The sequence below is a fragment of the Aegilops tauschii genome, chromosome 6 (assembly GCF_002575655.3).
Source record: "Aegilops tauschii subsp. strangulata cultivar AL8/78 chromosome 6, Aet v6.0, whole genome shotgun sequence".
Lineage (NCBI taxonomy): Eukaryota > Viridiplantae > Streptophyta > Magnoliopsida > Poales > Poaceae > Aegilops > Aegilops tauschii.
Window position 1 is genome coordinate 147,965,720 of NC_053040.3, and position 18,832 is coordinate 147,984,551.

General features: G+C 43.6%; 2 protein-coding genes and 1 pseudogene across 2 annotated transcripts; 2 read left to right on the plus strand and 1 right to left on the minus strand.

Moving 5' to 3' along the window:
* The first annotated feature begins 505 nt into the window (after positions 1-505).
* Positions 506-4,855, plus strand: LOC109762383 (26S proteasome regulatory subunit S10B homolog B-like; annotated as a pseudogene).
* Positions 4,856-6,304: 1,449 nt separating this feature from the next.
* LOC109762372 (C2 and GRAM domain-containing protein At1g03370) lies at positions 6,305-13,168 on the plus strand. The gene is made up of 10 exons (XM_040392225.2): positions 6,305-6,790; positions 7,276-8,646; positions 8,937-9,119; positions 9,200-9,480; positions 9,561-9,677; positions 10,798-11,060; positions 11,891-12,056; positions 12,154-12,414; positions 12,512-12,704; positions 12,847-13,168. Exons 1-10 carry the CDS (start codon positions 6,397-6,399, stop codon positions 12,855-12,857), a joined length of 3,240 nt encoding a protein of 1,079 aa, XP_040248159.1. The 5' UTR covers positions 6,305-6,396; the 3' UTR covers positions 12,858-13,168.
* A 486-nt stretch (positions 13,169-13,654) lies between these two features.
* On the minus strand, positions 13,655-18,532 carry LOC109762380 (pentatricopeptide repeat-containing protein At3g02490, mitochondrial). Its single transcript, XM_020321233.2, has 2 exons — positions 18,086-18,532; positions 13,655-15,484 (listed from the first exon to the last, which is right to left on the minus strand). Exons 1-2 carry the CDS (start codon positions 18,530-18,532, stop codon positions 13,655-13,657), a joined length of 2,277 nt encoding a protein of 758 aa, XP_020176822.2.
* Positions 18,533-18,832: the final 300 nt, after the last annotated feature.

The following is an 18,832-nucleotide window of genomic DNA, read 5'->3' on the forward strand; positions in this document are numbered from 1 at the left end:
ACTATTTGTTATTGTTCCAAAAACCACGATTTTGTAATACTGGATCCTAACTAACTCCATCACCCCCCACACTTTTTCCACGCCACCATACTTTCATAACTCACGGAGAGGGGGGCATGGATTGTTATCCCAACAAGTAAATCGTAAGTCCAGCTTTATACTTTCCTAATCCCAAACATTATTTTTCTATAATGAATATTCACAAAACTACTACTAGCAAAACTGGTTTTTCTAAACTAATTTTCTATAAACTCATGGCTAATTACGTTTATCCAAACAACCACTTAGCCTTTCAAAGGTGTTTATAAGTACAGAGTGTATATGTGCGTGCATCATAAAGATGATTATGTATACGTGTTTATGAATGTATGTGTAAAATAAATTGGACTATGTCAACGTCAATTATTTTGGGTCGGAGGAAGTACTATTGCGAAATTCCACCTTCAAAACAACCAAACATCCACAATTTACGTATTCGGTTACAAGAAAGCTATTCCGTGCTTAAGTTTATATTTTTAGGCAAAAAACCACACAGTTGGAACTCATTCCCTTCTTGCGACAGAAGCAAAGTCGAGGGACAGATCGCAGCGGCGATGGCCGACGGAGAGGACGCCGCCGCCGCCTGTCGCCGCACGGCCATATCCGACTACCGCAAGAAACTGCTCAACTGCAGGGAGCTTGAATCGCGCGTCGGCACTGGTAACGCGCCCAGCTTCCTTCCTCACTCCGCTCGAAATCGAGATGCGTTCTAGTGCTAGATTGGGCGTTGCCGGTATAGGGCCGGCCTTGGCCTGCGCTGTCGGTGCAGAGTAGATGTTGTTTCCCGGCGCTAAATCTGCTGGTTTGGACGCTGATTGCTTGATGTGGATCTGAAGTTTTGCCAGCGAGTGCGATGTGAGAGACTTAGGGTTTTGTTTTTGTCGTCGTGGTCGACTCCTTAGAAAACTTAACATTTTTTGCGCTTCCCTGATTACTTGATGTGGAATAATTGGCGGCCCTTCAGTAGATTTGCGAAGTTCCTTCTTCCGCTATTTTAGAAATAAGTCTTTATACCCCCCAAAAAATGTGACATTGCCGGCAATTCTGGTTCACATTGCCGCGTTGTTATTTAGGTGATAATTCTGGTTCAAAGTGCTATTTTGTGGACTCTTACAGATTTATGTCGACACATTTCCATATGGGTATGGCGTATGGGATGCCTGTTCATAAGTGATCTGAAATTTTCTAAGGTCAATCACTTTTCCAAGCCTTTGGACATCCACCCATTCTCATCCCCATCTCATTCCATGCATAACATCCAGACTAAATATGCATTTTACATCTCCACTGTTAAAAAGAGTGTTTGTCCGTTACTGCAAGTTTAGGCAAAGTGGTGTGTACTTCTAGGCGATTGAGATTTACAAAAAATCCAGCTAACAGGGGCAATTAGCAGAACTGTTTTGGTGTTGGAACTCAGGCAGTTTCACAAGTTCAGCTTACTTTACAACCCTTGATGGTCTGCGAGCAGCTCCATAAAGTTTTTAGTTGGTTATGTGTACTGAGCGATATTTGTACAGTACACGTGCACCTGTATTATAAGAAAATATTATGATCCTTCTTAGTGTGAACTTTCAGTCGACACATGGTACATCTCCATGCAGTGAGGGAAAACCTTAAAATTGCTAGGAAAGATTTCCCAAAGACCGAAGATGACTTGAAGAGTTGAAGTCACTGCAAAGTGTTGGACAAATAATGGGAGAGGTCCTTCGTCCTCTTGATAATGAACGCTGTAAGTAAAGAGCCCTCTCTCTCTCTTTTTTTTTTTTGATATATATACTCGGTACATATATTTTGAACGGACACTTGCCCTGAGAAGTTAAGTATAAATGGTCCTCTTGTATGAGGATTCGTACACTTACAAAAGCTCCCCAAGAAATCATGCTTCAATACATGTATGAAAAGTCACAAGATATATGATCTTGTGCAACTAAAGAGAAGATAAGAAGTTATATCACACGTTTAGCACAAGATGATATATTGTCACGAATTTTGGCATGCATACTGTGTACATGAATTAACAAGTACTCCCTCTGTAAAGAAACATAAGATTGTTTAGATCACTTATATTTCTTTACAGAGGGAGTACTTACTATGAACTTCAAAGGAATGTTTTTGAAGTGTGCAAACTCACAAAGGCCTTCACTGGACAGGGCCTCCATAGTCTCTGCTTTGCTTGCCACACTATAAGAGAACCAAGTTGATCAGTTTTATTTTGCGTATTCACATGAAACTGCCACGTGTAAATTTTGCTTTTCTTTATTAGTAACAACTTAAAGCTGAAATACCTATTTGTTGAAGTTATTGTTAAGGCTAGCAGTGGTCCAAGATATGTCGTCGGTTGCCGGAGTAAAGTGGACAAGGAAAAGTTAACTTCTGGAACTCGTGTTGTGCTGGACATGACAACTTTGACAATCATGCGCACTCTGCCTAGGGAGGTATGATTTAGTAATGCTGATCAGCTTCTTACTCCTTTTGTTGGTGCATTATCTAGTAATTGTTTTATTTTATGATCCTTTTGTTATATTTAAAATTGGCTTCCGGCGATGTGGTATGAAACTGAACTTGTTGTTTCTTCAGGTGGATCCTGTGGTGTATAACATGCTACACGAAGATCCAGGCAATGTCAGTTACTCGGCTGTAGGTGGCTTGTCTGACCAAATCAGGGAACTCAGGGAATCAATTGAGCTGCCTTTAATGAACCCTGAATTGTTTCTCAGGGTTGGAATTAAACCTCCCAAGGTAAATTTAGCACTTTTTTTTTTGTTTATGATCCACTTTCCTATATAAGTTGAAGAGGTAAAGATACACATGTTGTGATTTTGGGAGTCAGTGTATGCTTGCTTTACTTTTTCCAGGGTGTTCTACTCTATGGCCCACCAGGAACTGGGAAGACATTATTAGCGAGGGCTATTGCCAGTAATATTGATGCTAACTTTTTGAAGGTGTGGTTTTCACTTGGTATTTTCTTTCCATGAGTATTATATTACACTGACATATTGTCTAAAAACCAGATTGTGTCAAGTGCTATAATTGACAAATATATCGGAGAAAGTGCTCGTTTAATCAGAGAAATGTTTGGCTATGCACGTGATCACCAAGTAAGTCTTGCTCTGCCTTCCTTTTTGCAAAGCTAGTTGGTCTTAAACTTAATTCCCTTATCTGTAAGACACGCATAGTGGCAAACGATCATGCATCCACTGTTGTTTGCAGAGATGCAAGCTGACCTTAATAGTTCCTTTGACCCAGATGTGTCATCTAATTATGTTCCTGTCCACACACTATCTTATTTTAAGTTAATTGAACTACCAAAGCGTCATATATTTAGGAACAGAGGGAGTAGATCTCAATACCAGTTTTGCAAGAGAAGAAGAAATCAAACTTATACCTTCACGTTTGAGCTCCTGTTAGAAACAATATAAATGCATTTTTTAGATCTTTTGACATATATCGCCATTTAGTTTGTTTGCAATGCTCACAAATTTTGTTTCTTTGTTCAAATTGTTATTTCTAGCCGTGCATTATCTTCATGGATGAAATCGATGCAATTGGTGGGAGAAGATTTAGTGAGGGAACCAGTGCCGACCGTGAGATCCAGCGGACGCTGATGGAGCTTCTTAATCAGTTAGATGGATTTGATGAGCTTGGCAAGGTAAAACCTATATCATCAAGTGTTTTTCCTCTCTAGGTAACTTTATGCCATATATGCAAAGGCAATGGATTTGATTGAAGTAATTTCCTTTGCCTGAATGTGTGTGTGATATGCACTCTAACTTGCGTGGGTAAAATATACCAGTCTCTGGATTAAAATTTATTTTTCATCTTTGCTTCATTGCTTGTATGAATTTCCTGGCCGCTGATTTGCAAACATTTTATTTGACTCCCTTTTCTAACATTGCGCATAATTCTTTTCTTCTTGGCGCTGTATGGATTCCTCTTGACAGTGGTATTTATGCCTAAACAGGTCAAGATGATCATGGCAACAAACCGACCTGACGTTCTTGACCCTGCGCTCCTGCGCCCTGGTCGTCTCGACAGAAAGATTGAGATCCCGCTACCAAACGAGCAATCAAGAACAGAAGTACTTAAAATTCATGCAGCCGGTATCGCCAAGCATGGAGAAATAGATTATGAAGCGGTTGTGAAACTGGCTGAAGTGAGTATATCTTAGCTAACGACGTTCTTATCGCACATAAAATCTTGTCGCATTGCTCAGATTCTCAACTCATCTGGCTTCAGGGATTCAATGGGGCTGATCTTCGCAATGTCTGCACCGAAGCTGGCATGTCTGCAATTCGAGCAGAGCGGGACTACGTAGTCCACGAGGACTTCATGAAGGTGCTCTGTCGTACACGCTTAAAACCCGACCATCTGCACCTTAACAAGCACTGACACTCACATTTCGTGCATCTCAGGCCGTCAGGAAGCTGAATGACGCCAAGAAGCTGGAATCCAGCGCCCACTACAGCGCAGACTTTGGCAAAGACTAAGGCGTAGTAGTGGTCACTGATGTAATAGCAGATCTTGCAGCAATGGAGATGCCCCTTCTCTGTAAGCGCGCGGGAGTTCAGCTTCGCTGTAGGCATCGAAGCAACTGGCTGGGAAGCTGAAGCTGCTGCTCCCTTCATGCTGTGCAGCCAAAGTCAAAAGAGGACCATTCAAGAATTTTAAATCAGATGCTCTTTGCTCGTGCGTTCACATCCTTTTTTTCCCCTGGAGAGCTTCCATGCGACACTAGTCTTGTTAGTAACTTGGATTGGGCTGTACCATTCCATGTACTTTTGACGATGCGCTTGGGAAAAAGTTATTCTTTTGTTCACCTTTGAGTTGTGGTTTATTTGCATACGACATGCGACCATGATTGTTGCGTTTACCATCTGTGCTCTTTGTTGTTCATTGTCATTTGTCAATCAATCTCTTTGCACCCAGGAATTTTGAAGAGATCTAAATTGTAAAATTTTCTGTAGTTTTCCTTTAAAAGTGGGATCAAAAGAAATTTCTCTTCACTTTTCTTTTGCTCTATTTTTTTTAAACCAAACGAATGAATATTGAATTACTAATTTACTATGAACAAAACATGCCCCTAAAAAATTATTTGTCTTCAAGTAGGAATGGGCTTTTATAATGCCATAATAAATATGACTTGAGATGGTTGTTTGCTACAGCTAGGGTTTTGCTGTCGGTTCCCCTTGTTTTTTTGGTGTCTTCTGCCACCATCGAGGTGGGGAGTCCCTAGTTTGGGGTTGACCGTGTTTGGGTCGCCCTGGCCACACGCCAGGTGTCTAGCTGGTGGTGATGAGGCGATGTTGTCATCGGTATCGTGGAATAAGATCTCGTTCCAGAGATGCTGACTGGTATCGATGGAAGGCGTGTCGAGCTTTGGTCAGGGCTATTCCCTCCGTTTCAAAATAGATGACTTAACTTTGTACTATTCTAAAATAAATGACTTAACTTTTGGATCTTAGGCCCCGTTAAATCTTAGGTCACCTTTTGTTTAATGTTTCATCTAGATGGAATTGGATGGCACTGTTCGCTGGAGTGGACACCTGTGGTTCATATTTTGGTCTTTTTAGTTCTTCTCTATTCGGCAAAGCATGTTCAGCTTTGTCGGGAAGCTAGTGAGGTAAAGCCTCCTTGGTCCTGTTTGGCTGGATATGTCTCCTGCACTCCCCGATTCATTGTCATCAGACTCCCGCTATCAATTTCATGGTCGTTGCGTCAAGCCGTCAACAAAGGCACCTTGGCTCCGAGAGTGTTTTAAAGTTCTAGAGGTGGTATTGAACTTTGCTAGGTACGTCGTCAAGGAGTGCAAGGAGTGCAGGAGAAAGACAACTTCGACATGCCTAAAGACATGTTTTTTCTATTTTCTACTCCCTCCGTTTCTAAATGTATTCCTAAATGTAAGACGTTTTTGACGGTTCAATTTAGGTAGTACGTATTTTTTAAGAATGTTTTTAGAAAATTTTAATATGTATATATAGCTTGGCCTTCTTGCAAAGAAAATAGCTTTATCCGAATTAGGCACTTATCAGGTTATCCTTAACCCGTTCCTGAAAAAAGGGTTATCCTTAACCTGAGGCAACCCACATAGCTCGGAGCACCTGCAACGTGTTTGGTGAAAGCCATGACCCGCCCAGCAGATCCAACGGTCCCAAACCCCTCGACCTCATCCCGCACGAATCTCGAGGCCCCCAAACCGCCACGAGGCAAACGCCTCTAAAATTCAAACGGTCGCGGGCAATCCTCTGCCCCCCCTTCTCCTTCTCTCTCATCCAAATCCCCAATTGGACGGGGCGAAGCAGCGAGGTCGCCGTCCGCCATTGCTCTCCCGCCTCCCCTTTCCTCTCCTCCAAGGTCGCGATGGGCGCGGTGGCGCGCCCGGAGCCGGCCCAGCGGAGCGCGCCGATGCGGCTGTGCGTGCACGTGCTGGAGGCGCGGGGGCTCCCGGCCATCTACCTCAACGGCTCCAGCGACCCCTATGTGCGCCTGCAGCTCGGGAGGCGGTGGGCCAAGACGACGGTGGTCAAGCGGAGCCTCAGCCCCGTCTGGGACGAGGAGTTCGGCTTCCTCGTCGCCGACGTCGCCGAGGAGCTCGTCGTCTCCGTGCTCAACGAGAACAGGTTCTTCAGCACCGACTTCCTCGGCCGCGTCAAGGTGCCGCTCTCCGCCATCCTGGAGACGGAGGACCACTCGCTCGGCGCCGCCTGGTACCAGCTCCAGCCCAAGAGCAGCAAGTTCAGGAGCAAAAAACGCGGTACGTAGGTACAACCTTCGTTCGTCGTCGCATTTCGCATGCCCGTCATGTTTGATTGCTTTAGATGTTTCCGAAATAGATGCTTTACTGAAGATGAGATTGCAAGCCTGAAATGTAGTCATGGTAAAGAAATCTAATAATTAAGCTACCTACCGCGAATTGAGCATCCTGTCCTGTTTATATGTGGGTGAAAGGGAGTGCCCCATCCCCATGTGCTGTTCAAATTGGGTGTCAGAGGTTTTAGAAGTAGGAAATTTCTCCGAGAAGTTTTCTAAGGTGCACGTACATGTTCATGGAATTTTGAGGAGTCTCAATCTACTGAATTTGCATCGGGCCAAGAACTAACTGAATTTATACATTCACAAGTATTAGCTGCTATTCCACAAAATGCTTTTATGATAAGATCAGTTGAAAGTCGCTGGTAAGTTATAGCTGAACCTAAAGGCTAAAAGTAAGCATTGATCACTATTTTTTTAATTTTGCAGGTGAAATTTGCTTGAAGATATACCTATCGGTTAGGGAAGGCCACTGCAATGAGTCACAAAACATTCTGATGCAACTTATCAACAATACGCCGTGCAGCTCAACTAGGTCAATTGAAACTAATGAGTCCTCCTTATCAGCAGTTACTAGCAGCCTGGATCAATCAGCCTGCGCTAGCATGGACCGTGCATTCTACCGTAGTGGTGTGGATCAGATGACCCAAAGCAACACGGACCAAAAAGTCCCGAGCAGCCTACCATGTGGCACCACACAGCAAGCAGTTATTCTGGAGCCTGAAGAGGATGACGGCGATGCTACCGGCAATGCATCATCAGTAGTGGAGGTCTTGGCTCGATACTTCCGTAAAGCTGCTGATACTGGACCTTCTCTAACATCAGACCCCGAGCCCATAGATCAGTTTCAAGAAACAGAAATAGCTGGATCCTCTGAAAATGGCAAGAACGGCATGCCCGAAGTTAATCTTGATGAACTACTGAAAACTATGGAGTCTAAAGATCAAGGTGGTGGAATGCCAGGAAACTTACCTGGTGGCGTTCTACTGGAGCAATCTTACATTATTAAACCAGCTGAATTGAATGTCATGCTGTTTTCAGCGAATTCAGATTTCTGGCCAGCAGTTGCAGAAGTTCAAGGACTAAGTGGGTTTCAAATTGATCCCTGGAAATATGAGAATAACGAAAATTCTGTGAAAAGGACATTAACTTACACAAAAGCTGCAAGTAAATTAGTCAAGGCTGTAAAAGCTACAGAAAAGCAGACATACTTGAAGGCAGCTGGAAATTCGTTTGCTGTGCTTTCTAGTGTTAGTACTCCTGAAGTTCCCTGTGGTAATTGTTTCAAGGTGGAGATATTGTACTGTATAATACCAGGTACCCCATTGCCATCTGAAGAACAAACCTCACAGCTGACTATAAGTTGGCGCCTCAACTTTGTTCAGAGCACAATGCTGAAAGGAATGATTGAGAATGGGACAAGGCAAGGCCTCAGAGAAGGATATGCACAGTTTACTGAAGTGCTTTCCAAGAAAATCAAAGTAGCTGAGCTAGGTGATGCTAAATCGAGCAAAGACAAGATGCTAGCTTCACTGCAGACTCATGAACAATCCAATTGGAAGCTGGTTTCCCGCTTCCTTGGGAGCTTTGCATTCATATTCTCATTTACTGTTGCAGTGTATGGCATTGCACACCTTGGTTTAGTCAAGCCCAGTAAAATGGTGCATGGAGGGCTTGAATATTTTGGTATTGATCTTCCAGATTCAGTTGGGGAGGTTGTATTTTGTGCTCTTTTGATTCTTCAGGGAAGGAATATCTTCAAAGTAGGTCAACGTTTTTTGCAGGCCTGGAGAAAACGTGGTAATTATTTCTCTTTATCCAAAAAAAGTACTAGTACAGATGTATTTATTGATATACACACTTTTTATTCTGTAAATATTAATTCAGGACGAGTAAATATTATGCTTTCCTCATCCCTCTCTAACTACTCTTTTCTAGAATTGCTTCAGTTGTTGAGATGATTTAATAAACACAATTTGTTCATCTTAAGAACTATACTATCATTCCCTTCATTGCTACTCATATACCTCCACTCCTTTCCTTGGGAATAAACTGTAAGCACATGTAAATCTTTGCCCTTCCAATATTAGGCAGCGATCATGGGGTCAAAGCTCATGGTGATGGCTGGTTGCTGACTGTTGCACTTATTGAGGGAAGCGGCATAGTAGGTGCAGGCACACCAGGCTTGGCTGATCCTTATGTAGTTTTTATGTGCAATGGGAAGAGGAAAACTAGCTCAGTTAAGTTCCAGACATCAGAACCAAAATGGAATGGTAAGTTTGTCGAACTGGAAAGACCAACGTATGACCTTCTCAGAGCATTTGCTGATACCGTGGTCTTTTTAACTCTCTAGAGATATTTGAATTTGATGCAATGGATGATCCCCCATCAAGGTTGGACGTGGTTGTGCATGATTCAGATGGACTACCCGATGATAATGCTATTGGTCGCACAGAAATAAATTTTGTGAAAAACAATTTGTCAGATTTGGATGACACGTGGCTTCCTCTCGATGGAAGGTTTGCCCAAGGATCTGAGCCCAAGTTACATTTAAGAATATTTTTGAACAACTCACGCGGGACTGAAGTTGTTATGAATTATCTGGAAAAGATGGGGAAAGAAGTCGGCAAGAAGGTATGAGTTGGCTAACATATGATTAATGGTCATTTTCAGCACAAAGTATTTACTGAAGTTGCGTATGACTGAATGTTCAGATGCCCTTGCGGTCTTCTCAGACAAATTCATCATTCCGTAAGCTCTTTAGCCTTCCTCCAGAAGAATTTCTTATTGATGATTTCACCTGCCACCTAAAAAGGAAAATGCCACTTCAGGTAATTAGGTGTGTTGAGTTGAATTCACATTTACTCTCACTGTTCCAAATTATTTGAAGTTCTTTTTTTCGCGAATACGCAAAGCTTGCATATCATTTCATTGATAGAAGTTAAGAGTGAAACAAGTGGTGGTAGAACACATGACACGAACGTAGCAGGTGTCGACATGGTGCCCGGAGCAGAGAGACATGGAATGCTCGGCCATGACACAAACGCAGAAGAATTATTTGAAGTTCTATCTTTGTCTTAAATCAAACTTTTCTATATTTGACCAAGTCTATAGAAAATGTGCTAATATCTTCAAATCAAATATACTCCTTCCGTTTCTCTTTAGTCTGCATATAAAATTTGTCTGAAGTCAGACTTTGTGAACTTTGACCAACTCTATAGGAAAAATTTATGAACATTCACAATACGAAATCAATATCATTAGATGCATCATGAAATTAATTTTCATACTATATAACTTTAGTATTGTAAATGTTGATATATTTAATATAAATTTGGTCAAACTTTGCATAGTTTGACTTCAAACAGGTCATATATGCGGAGTAAAAAGAAACGGAGGGAGTATCTAGTACGAAAAATATTTTATGATGAATATAATGAAACTAATTTGGAGTTGCAGATGTTGATATATTTATCTGGACTTGGTCAAACTTAAAGAAGGTTGACTTAGGACAAAGCTAGGAATTCAAATAATTTGGAACAGAGAGAGTACAGGTTATGTGGTGCTGCTCGCTCAGTACTGCTGAATATTGTCTTATGATAGCTGATACATCCCTTTTATGACATTTAAGTTTTAATTTTCAGTATACAGCTGCAGCCTTGTGTATATGAAATCAGTAGATACTGTCTTCATCAGATTAGAAGTGTAATTCGTCTTAGTACCATTGGAGCCTTATTTCGTTCCATAAAGGAAAGTGAAGAGGAGTCTGCATACCATGGTTCATGGCAAATCAGTAGAACGGCTAAGTGACTATTAATTGTTTATTGCACACTAACAGTTGCCGTAATTTATAACAGATTTGTTGCTATCTTTTTGCATTTGGGGGGGGGGGGGGGGGGGGTGGGGTGTAAAATCAATCGAGAAACTGAACATTGCATTTTTTTTTTGCAGGGGCGCCTCTTTCTTTCCCCAAGAATAATTGGATTTTATTCCAATATATTTGGGCGGAAAACCAAGTTTTTCTTTCTTTGGGAAGACATTGATGATATCCAGGTTGTTCCACCGTCTCTTTCAACAGTTGGCAGTCCATCCTTGATGATCATCCTCCAGAAGGACAGAGGTCTAGAAGTTAGGCATGGTGCCAAAACACAGGATCCTCAAGGAAGACTGAGGTTCCATTTCCAAACATTTGTCTCATTCAACGATGCTCACAGGTGTTTTCTTTTCCCTTTTTCCTTTTGCCATTTGTTTTTATTTCTTTCGTGTCTACAGAGTTCAAACAAGACATTTGCAATGACATTCGTGAAGGTCTGGGCAAAAAGAACCGATTCTCCAAAAAGACTATTTTTGAAAGCATTTTGGAGCACAGATTTTGTTATTTTCGTCCAGACCTCCAGGAATGAGATTTCATCACGACAATTTGCACACAGGCAGAAAACTCAGCAATGTTTGTTGTAAAAAAGAAACATAATTTTTTAATTTTATTTCTGCTTTTCTTATTTTTAGTGTTCATAGCTGGAGCATTTTGAGCTCGGGATTAGAAGGACACTTTCGTCCACACGACCACTATTCCCCAAATTGTATGAGCATATGCACACACACAATAGAAAGACACTCCCTCCATCTAGAAATGTAGGACATTCGACTTTTTTGCAGTCTTTCATGCAAGACTTCGACAACATTTTTCTGAACATGACAGGATATGAAAAATAAGAACAAAACAGAAAAGAATTTGCAAGAAAAATCTAAAACATTCTTTTCATGCAGTGGATCTTTGCATTCTTCATACACTTTAGATGGCATGACAACTTAAATGTCTAGACAGAGGGATTAATTGGTATCAGGCTATCCTACACACATTTTCACAATAACACAGCATGCAGACTAATATCTTGCTATACTTCTGTTAAGATGGCACTTTGGAAAATCTGACGTCTAGCAGAGTTATTATGGCACTTTTTTAACTCCTATTCTCCCATTTCAATTTTCCACCAATTTCTCTTATCAAGTAGTTGATGATATATACCAATCTGATGTCTAACAGAGTTATTATGGCACTTTGGAAAACACGGTCATCGGGTCTAGAACAAAAGGGAGAGACGACCGACAAAGAACCTGAACCAAAACAGCTCCCCAATGAAGAAGTTTCTCTGTTGGGCAACGAAGACGTAAAAATGTCAGAAGTCTACTCGGCTGTTCTTTCTGTTGATGTGGGCCTTGCTCTCTCTCAATGAACGCATGTTTGGCACCTTGTATAATGCAATTGTAAAAGCATCTGTTTAAACCTCTTCGATTATGTACTCGCAGGTCAATGCCTTGATGGAGATGTTCTCTGGAGGTCCACTGGAACACAAGGTGATGCAGAAGGCTGGTTGTGTTGACTACTCACCAACAGAATGGGAGCCAGTAAACCGAAACATGTACCAGAGGCAGATCAGCTTTAGGTTATCAAAACATGGAGGAGAAGCGACAACCAAGCAACAAAAATATAACTTACAGAATCGAGATGGGTGGGTCCTTGAGGAGGTCATGACCCTCCAAGGCGTCCTGCATGAAGACTATTCGAGTGTGAGATAACTTAGATAGTCAAGACTGGATCTGATAAAAATGCTTGCATGTACGTCATATTGCAGGATCATGACAGTCTTTCTCTTCAAAATTGCAGATCCAGCTCAAGTACCATATGATGAGCACGTCGTTGAAACCAAACTCCTGCAGCATTCAGGTGATGTTAGGGATTGTCTGGTTGAAGGGCACTAGGCACCAAAAGAAGGCTACAAAGAATGTCATGTCGAATTCCACCAACAGGCTGAAGGAAATATTCTCAGAAGTCGAAAAGGAGCTTTCATCCAGAAAAGGTACCCGTTTCAGCACAACAGATTGATTCTTCCCGGTAGCAAATTGCTGAAACGAGCCTGGGCTCAATTGGACAGAAATGCTGCTGCTCTGATGAAAAATAATCTTTCAGTGCTAACTTGTACTTCTGCAATGTTGTTCCAGGTGTGAGTTAACGCCGGTGCAGAACAGTGACAAGATTGTTTGAATCTGTCGCTCAACTAAGATTAAAAGAAGACACCAAAGATCAGCAGTCATGATGATCATAACATAGTTCGGCGCAGCAGCATCACTGCCTGCTTCGCCCCTTTGCTCAGCCCAGATTTTTTGCACAGATGGCCAGCATATCAACTGACATGGATATGTTTTCTCCTCACGCGCGCATTTGATCAATCTGATGTTACCTTGATAGGTACTCAAGCAGAGCTGTGTATACACAATGAACTTACACCACAAGATTACATGAATGGAATATAGACTTCTTACAGAGTCTTGTGATACACTAACATGCATGCCGGTCATTATCCCCATACAGAGATTGGAGAGTGTATATGTACATGTGCCAACTATAAATAGAAAAGAAAATTAGTATACTACACATATAGTACCAGAATGACAGAATTCAAGTTCGTACGACCATCAAGCTGAACACCAAATGAGCAGTGCATTAAGAAGAACTACAGGAAACTGGTACACTGATGCCAATCATTTAAATTAGCACTATTGCGAGATGGCTATTGCTACATGAAGCATATAAATATGTGGCACAAACAGAAAAAAGAAATTCCATGGCAGAGAGGAAAAAAGAATGGTATTTATTTTTTAGAGGACAAGTAGGCATTTCAGCAAAGAAGTTTTCTGCCATCCAACTTCTGATTCTGGCTCAAAGGCCAGTTACAAACAAAGCCAAGGGGGAATACAAAATGCCAATTGAAATACAAGCATCAGCAATTCGATTCAACATAAGAATAGTCTACAACGCTGCTGTAGGTTCTTCAATCTTCATCTTATAGAAGAGGTCGAGAACATCTGCGTGGTTTTGGACACTTCCAGGAGATACCGAGAGCAGCTGCTGGGCAATTTCATGCCTCCCCTCTTTGAACAGACCTTGAAACAAGCGCATGTAAACTGTTCTTGATGGGAACTCCTCTGAAGACATTGCGTTTAGCAGACCCAGGGCATCATCCACGGTACCAGATTTCAAAATGTGTGTGATAAATGGATTGATATAAGGCGGGAATCCATTACTTTTCATTAAACCTAGCACATCAAATGCTTCTTTAAGATGCCCTTGGCGGATCAACTTGTGGATCAAATACTTGTAGGTACTTTGCCAAGGAACCACATCCTTTTTCAACACCAGGTCCTTCAGAACTTTGAACGCTTCCTTTGCTTCTTTCTTCCTGCACAGCCCATACACAAGCGCCTCAAGAGCGCTACCAACCTGATTGCCACTTCTTCTTTCCAGCATTTCGGGGAGGCATGAAACTGCCATATCAACATCATCACCAAGGGAATACTTCTGAACCAAAGCAGACCATACAAGTGGATCCAACTTATGCCCTGATTTTTCCACACGAGCCAAATGTTTGTGCGCTGTTTCCAGATTCCCAGCATCACACATTGCAAGAACAGCTTTTCCATGCACAGTCCTGTCTGGTGCAAAACCACCGTCCTCCATGGCCTTCAACACCCTGCCACTCTCACCAAGCCTTTCTACGCTTCTCAGCGACTTGATAACAGCATCAAACACGGAAGACTTCACCTCATTCCCAGCCTTCTGATAGATCCGCACAACCCTCATCACCAGCTTCAGATCCATATCATCCCTCACAACAAGCTTCTTCAATAAGAACACATAATCCTGAGCCGATGGCTTCTCCGTCCCACCCATTGCAAACCGGAACAAGTCTACTGCATCCTCAAACATCTTCCTCTTGAGAAACCTATCGATGAGAATAGCGTACACCTCCTTATCTAGCCCAACCTCCTTACTGCTCATCTTCTGCAGGACCTCCCGGAACTCCTCAATGCAATCCTCCCGGCCAATGATCTTTGCCATTGCATTGTAAACCTTGCCCCAGTTGATCCCTGCCCCAGCTGACTGCTCCACCCAATTAAAGAACACCATTGCCTGTCGCGGAAACTGTCCAACCTTCTCCACAACCAGTGCCACCATCTCATCGGTCACCTCAACGCCCAATTCATTCAACTTGTCCAGCTTAGACAACTCATTGGGATCTGAGCGGAGAATCTCGCACGCCTCCGCCACCGCTGCGTTCCTGGCGTGCGCGGAGAAGGCCTTCTGGATCATGTCGGCGTCCTTGGACATGCCATTGGACCGGAAGCTCTCCGTGGCGGCCTGGAGGGTGGTCTTCGAGATGCCGTAGCCCTTGGAACGCATCGAGGAGACGAGTGACCAGAAATGGGCGGCGTCGCTGTTGGCGGCGGCGAGCTGGAGCATGGAGTTGAAGCACTTGGAGTTGAGGACGGCGGCGTCGTGGGATGCGGCCCAGGAGAAGAAGCGGGAGGCGGCGGGGTAGTTGGAGGCGAGGTCCGGGTGGACAAGGAGGGCGGGGATGGTGTTGGGGTGGGAGAGGTCGATGCCGGCTGACTGGATCGCGGTGGCGGGATCCGCCGGCAGGGATGGTTGGAAGAATATGGCAGCGACGGAGGAGCCGGACATGAGGCGATGGTGGGGGAGGAGGGAGGGGAGGCGGCATAGACGACCGCCGCCGGAGTTGAGGACGGTGCGGAGCATGGTGGCGGCGGCGGCGGCGGCGCAGGAGGAGGAGCGTTGGAACTGAAAATGAGGGTTTAGCCTGTTAGGGTTGGCCCGGTTGCTGTTTGGGCATTTGGAATGATGAAGAAGAAGCTCAATGGGCTTTGCCCGTTTTCGGAAATATTTTCCTTTTGCCAAGTACCATCCTTACTATGTTTGTCTAAAAAAACATCCTTACAATTTAAAAAAAAAAACATCCTTACTATGTCTCCAAAAAAAAAGGTACCATCCTTATATTGCTTTCAAGAAAGTAGACGTGGCTTCTCTCAAAAATAAGGAAAAAGAAAGAGGTGTGCTACGCGTCCGCCGGCTGATCTTTCGAAAAGATTCGCCGGGTCGCGAGGCGTCAGATCTAGCGCATCGAGCGGATGAGCGGCAGCTCCATCATTGCAACACAAGTTTTGTTGTGGATTTTTTTTGTAACATTGGTCCAGTTGCAGAAAAGTTTTGCAACAGAGATCCTGTTGCAAATCTTTTTGCAACAGAGGTCTTATTGTATTTTTTTTGCAACAGAGCCCTTGTTGCAGAATTATTTTACAAATTTTTTGCAACCTTGCAGAACTTTTTTTACATAATCTTCGCAACATTGCTCTTGTTGCAGAAATATTTTACAACATAGATCTTGTTGTAGAAAAGCACCCATGGGAGCTCAGCTGGGAGGGAGAGAGAGAGAGAGAGAGAGAGAGTGTTAAGGAGAGAGGAGGAGGAAAGGAGAAAGGGGCTGGCGGTGGCGTCCTCCGGCGGCGCTAGATGGGAGTTGGGACGGAGAGAGTGAAGGAAGAAAGGTTGGTGGCGCTTGCTGTTGAGAGAAATTTCCTGGAGATGAAGGTGTGAGGGATAAGGTTCAGCACCAAGGAAGTGTGGCTCAAGGGGACATGCGTCAAGCAATCCAAGCAGTTGATGCACGGGCTGTAATCAGCCGGATGAGGGGAAGCTTTTTCCAAAAAGAAAATAGTAGACGTGGCTAGCTATTGCCCGGCATTTCTTGGAGCATGGTATAGCCGAGCAGGCTATATGGAGTTGCCATATTATTTATGACTAATATAATAGCTCATCCATACAATAGTTAGTCATACGAGTACACTATATCATTAATATGTGGTCACATCTTTCTCTCACAAAGGTTGTTGGAGTTTTTGCTACAGCCGGCTGTAAACTTATAGCCCGCTTCTCTTCTCTCCTCTCTCCTCCAACTAGACACAAATCTGATGTGGCATCTCTTATAGACTGCCTACGTCTCTCTATTGTACTTGCTCTCTCCTCGAACTACCACAAGCCAACGACCAATTTTGACATATTTGACATTTAGACATAATTTGGCATTAGAGCAACTCAAAATAACATCTTACGCATGCATTTGTGGAGTATAGGTAGCAGGAAGTAAAGATCATGCACGTGCAAGAAGGTAAAGGGTAGAGTTTGAGAGAATTACAAACAATGGTTGACACAAAAGATTTTTGACCCATGCAAATAGGTGCTGCTATCGTAAGTCCTCGTTGATGAAGGCTTTGGTCTCAAAAGATCATGGTTGCGAGATTTCATGAAGGAATCGAGTCCACGAAGGGATTACACCCATGAAGGGTCCACAAAGAAGCAACCTTGCTTATCTCACCATGATTTACACCCACATATAGTTGACCTCACTCGATTATATCTACATGAAGAAGACGGTCTCTTTTCCCTCACAAACGTCTTGGGTTCTCTGCAAGATTTGCAGACTCCCAAGCACACCTGCCCAATCTATGAGGCACCACCCTCCAAAAGGTAATAGATTGTGTTGTTGATGATGAACTCTTTGCTCTTGTGATTCAAAAGATAATCTCATCTACACTCAAACACTCCTTAAAAAATTTGACTTTTCGGTATGAGAGGTCTTGGTGGAAAGCAATGAGGTGACCAGAAATCAAAGGATCAATGGTTGGAGTGGAATCCCTTTGAAATCAGCATAAGGAGTGTGAGCTCTCTCTCAAAAATATGGATGTGTAGTGTGTTTGCTTCGAGAGGTACCGGTTGAGTGGATGGGGGTATATGCAGGCTGCACAAAAAATTTGACCGTTACTCACCTTTTAGCACATCTCGGTGAGCCCAACTGAAAACACTCGGCCAGACCGGTATGTATAGAGGTTTGAACTTTGGATATTTTGGTGACTCCAAATGAAACTATACGGTGGCTCTCACTTGTGCTGACCTAAGTGCTTTCCACACTTCGGTGTCACTAACTAAACCCTTTGAAAATTCTGTATGAATTTCAGTGGGCAATAGAAGGTTGGCAAGAGCTTTTCGGTGAGACCGAAGTATAGAAGACTATAGGACGCAACTCAATTGTATTCATCGGAGTATGTTATAGTATATACAGGTGATGTCTTGCGTGACAAGCCAACTAACCCTACAATATCTCTAGGAGTTAACCTATACAAGGCTAGAGATCATAGGAGAATCAGTCGGTAATAAATAGAGATATGTCACGTTTCAACACCCCCCTGCAGTCGAAGCGTCGGCATCAGCGATGTAAAGACTAGAACAAAACTCCTGGAATGCAGCAGTTGTCAACCCCTTGGTCATGATGTCAATGAACTGTTGGGTAGTCGGTACATGAAGAACACGAAGCTGACCCAACTGAACCTTCTCGCGCACAAAGTGAACATCCAGCTCAATGTATTTGGTGCGCTTGTGTTGCACCGGATTAGCCTCGATGTAGGTGGCCGACACATTATCACAGAAGACCACAGTAGCCTTCGGAAGTGAAACCCGAAGCTCACCAAGGAGATGACGAAGCCAACAAGTCTCAGCAACCACGTTGGCAACAGCCCGGTACTTAGCCTCAACACTCGAACGGGAGACGGTGGGCTGCCGTTTAGAGGACCACGACACAAGAGAGTCACCGAAGAAGACACAATAGCCAGACGTGGAATGTCGGGTGTCAGGACAGCCAACCCAATCCACATCAGTGTAAGCAATGAGCTCAGTCGAGGCGGAGGCGTGGAGACAAAGACCATAGGCCGGCGTGCCGTGAATGTACCAAAGAATGCGCTTAACCGGGGACCAGTGAACATCACGCAGCGAGTGCATGTGCAAGCAAACCTGATGCACCGCAAACTAAATGTCTGGTCCGGTGAGCATAAGGTACTGAAGAGCACCAACAATGCTACGGTAGAGGGCGGCGTCAGTGGCGGGCTGTCCAGCTGTGGCAGAGAGCTTTGGTTTGGCCTTAGCAGGCGTGGCGGCCGGCTTGCAGTCGGTCATGCCAGCACGGTCCAGGAGGTCGAGAGCATACTGCCCCTGATGAAGGAAGAACCCAGAGGCATCGCGTCGCACATTGATGCCGAGGAAGAAGTGCAACGCGCCTAGGTCCTTCAACCGAAACTCAGA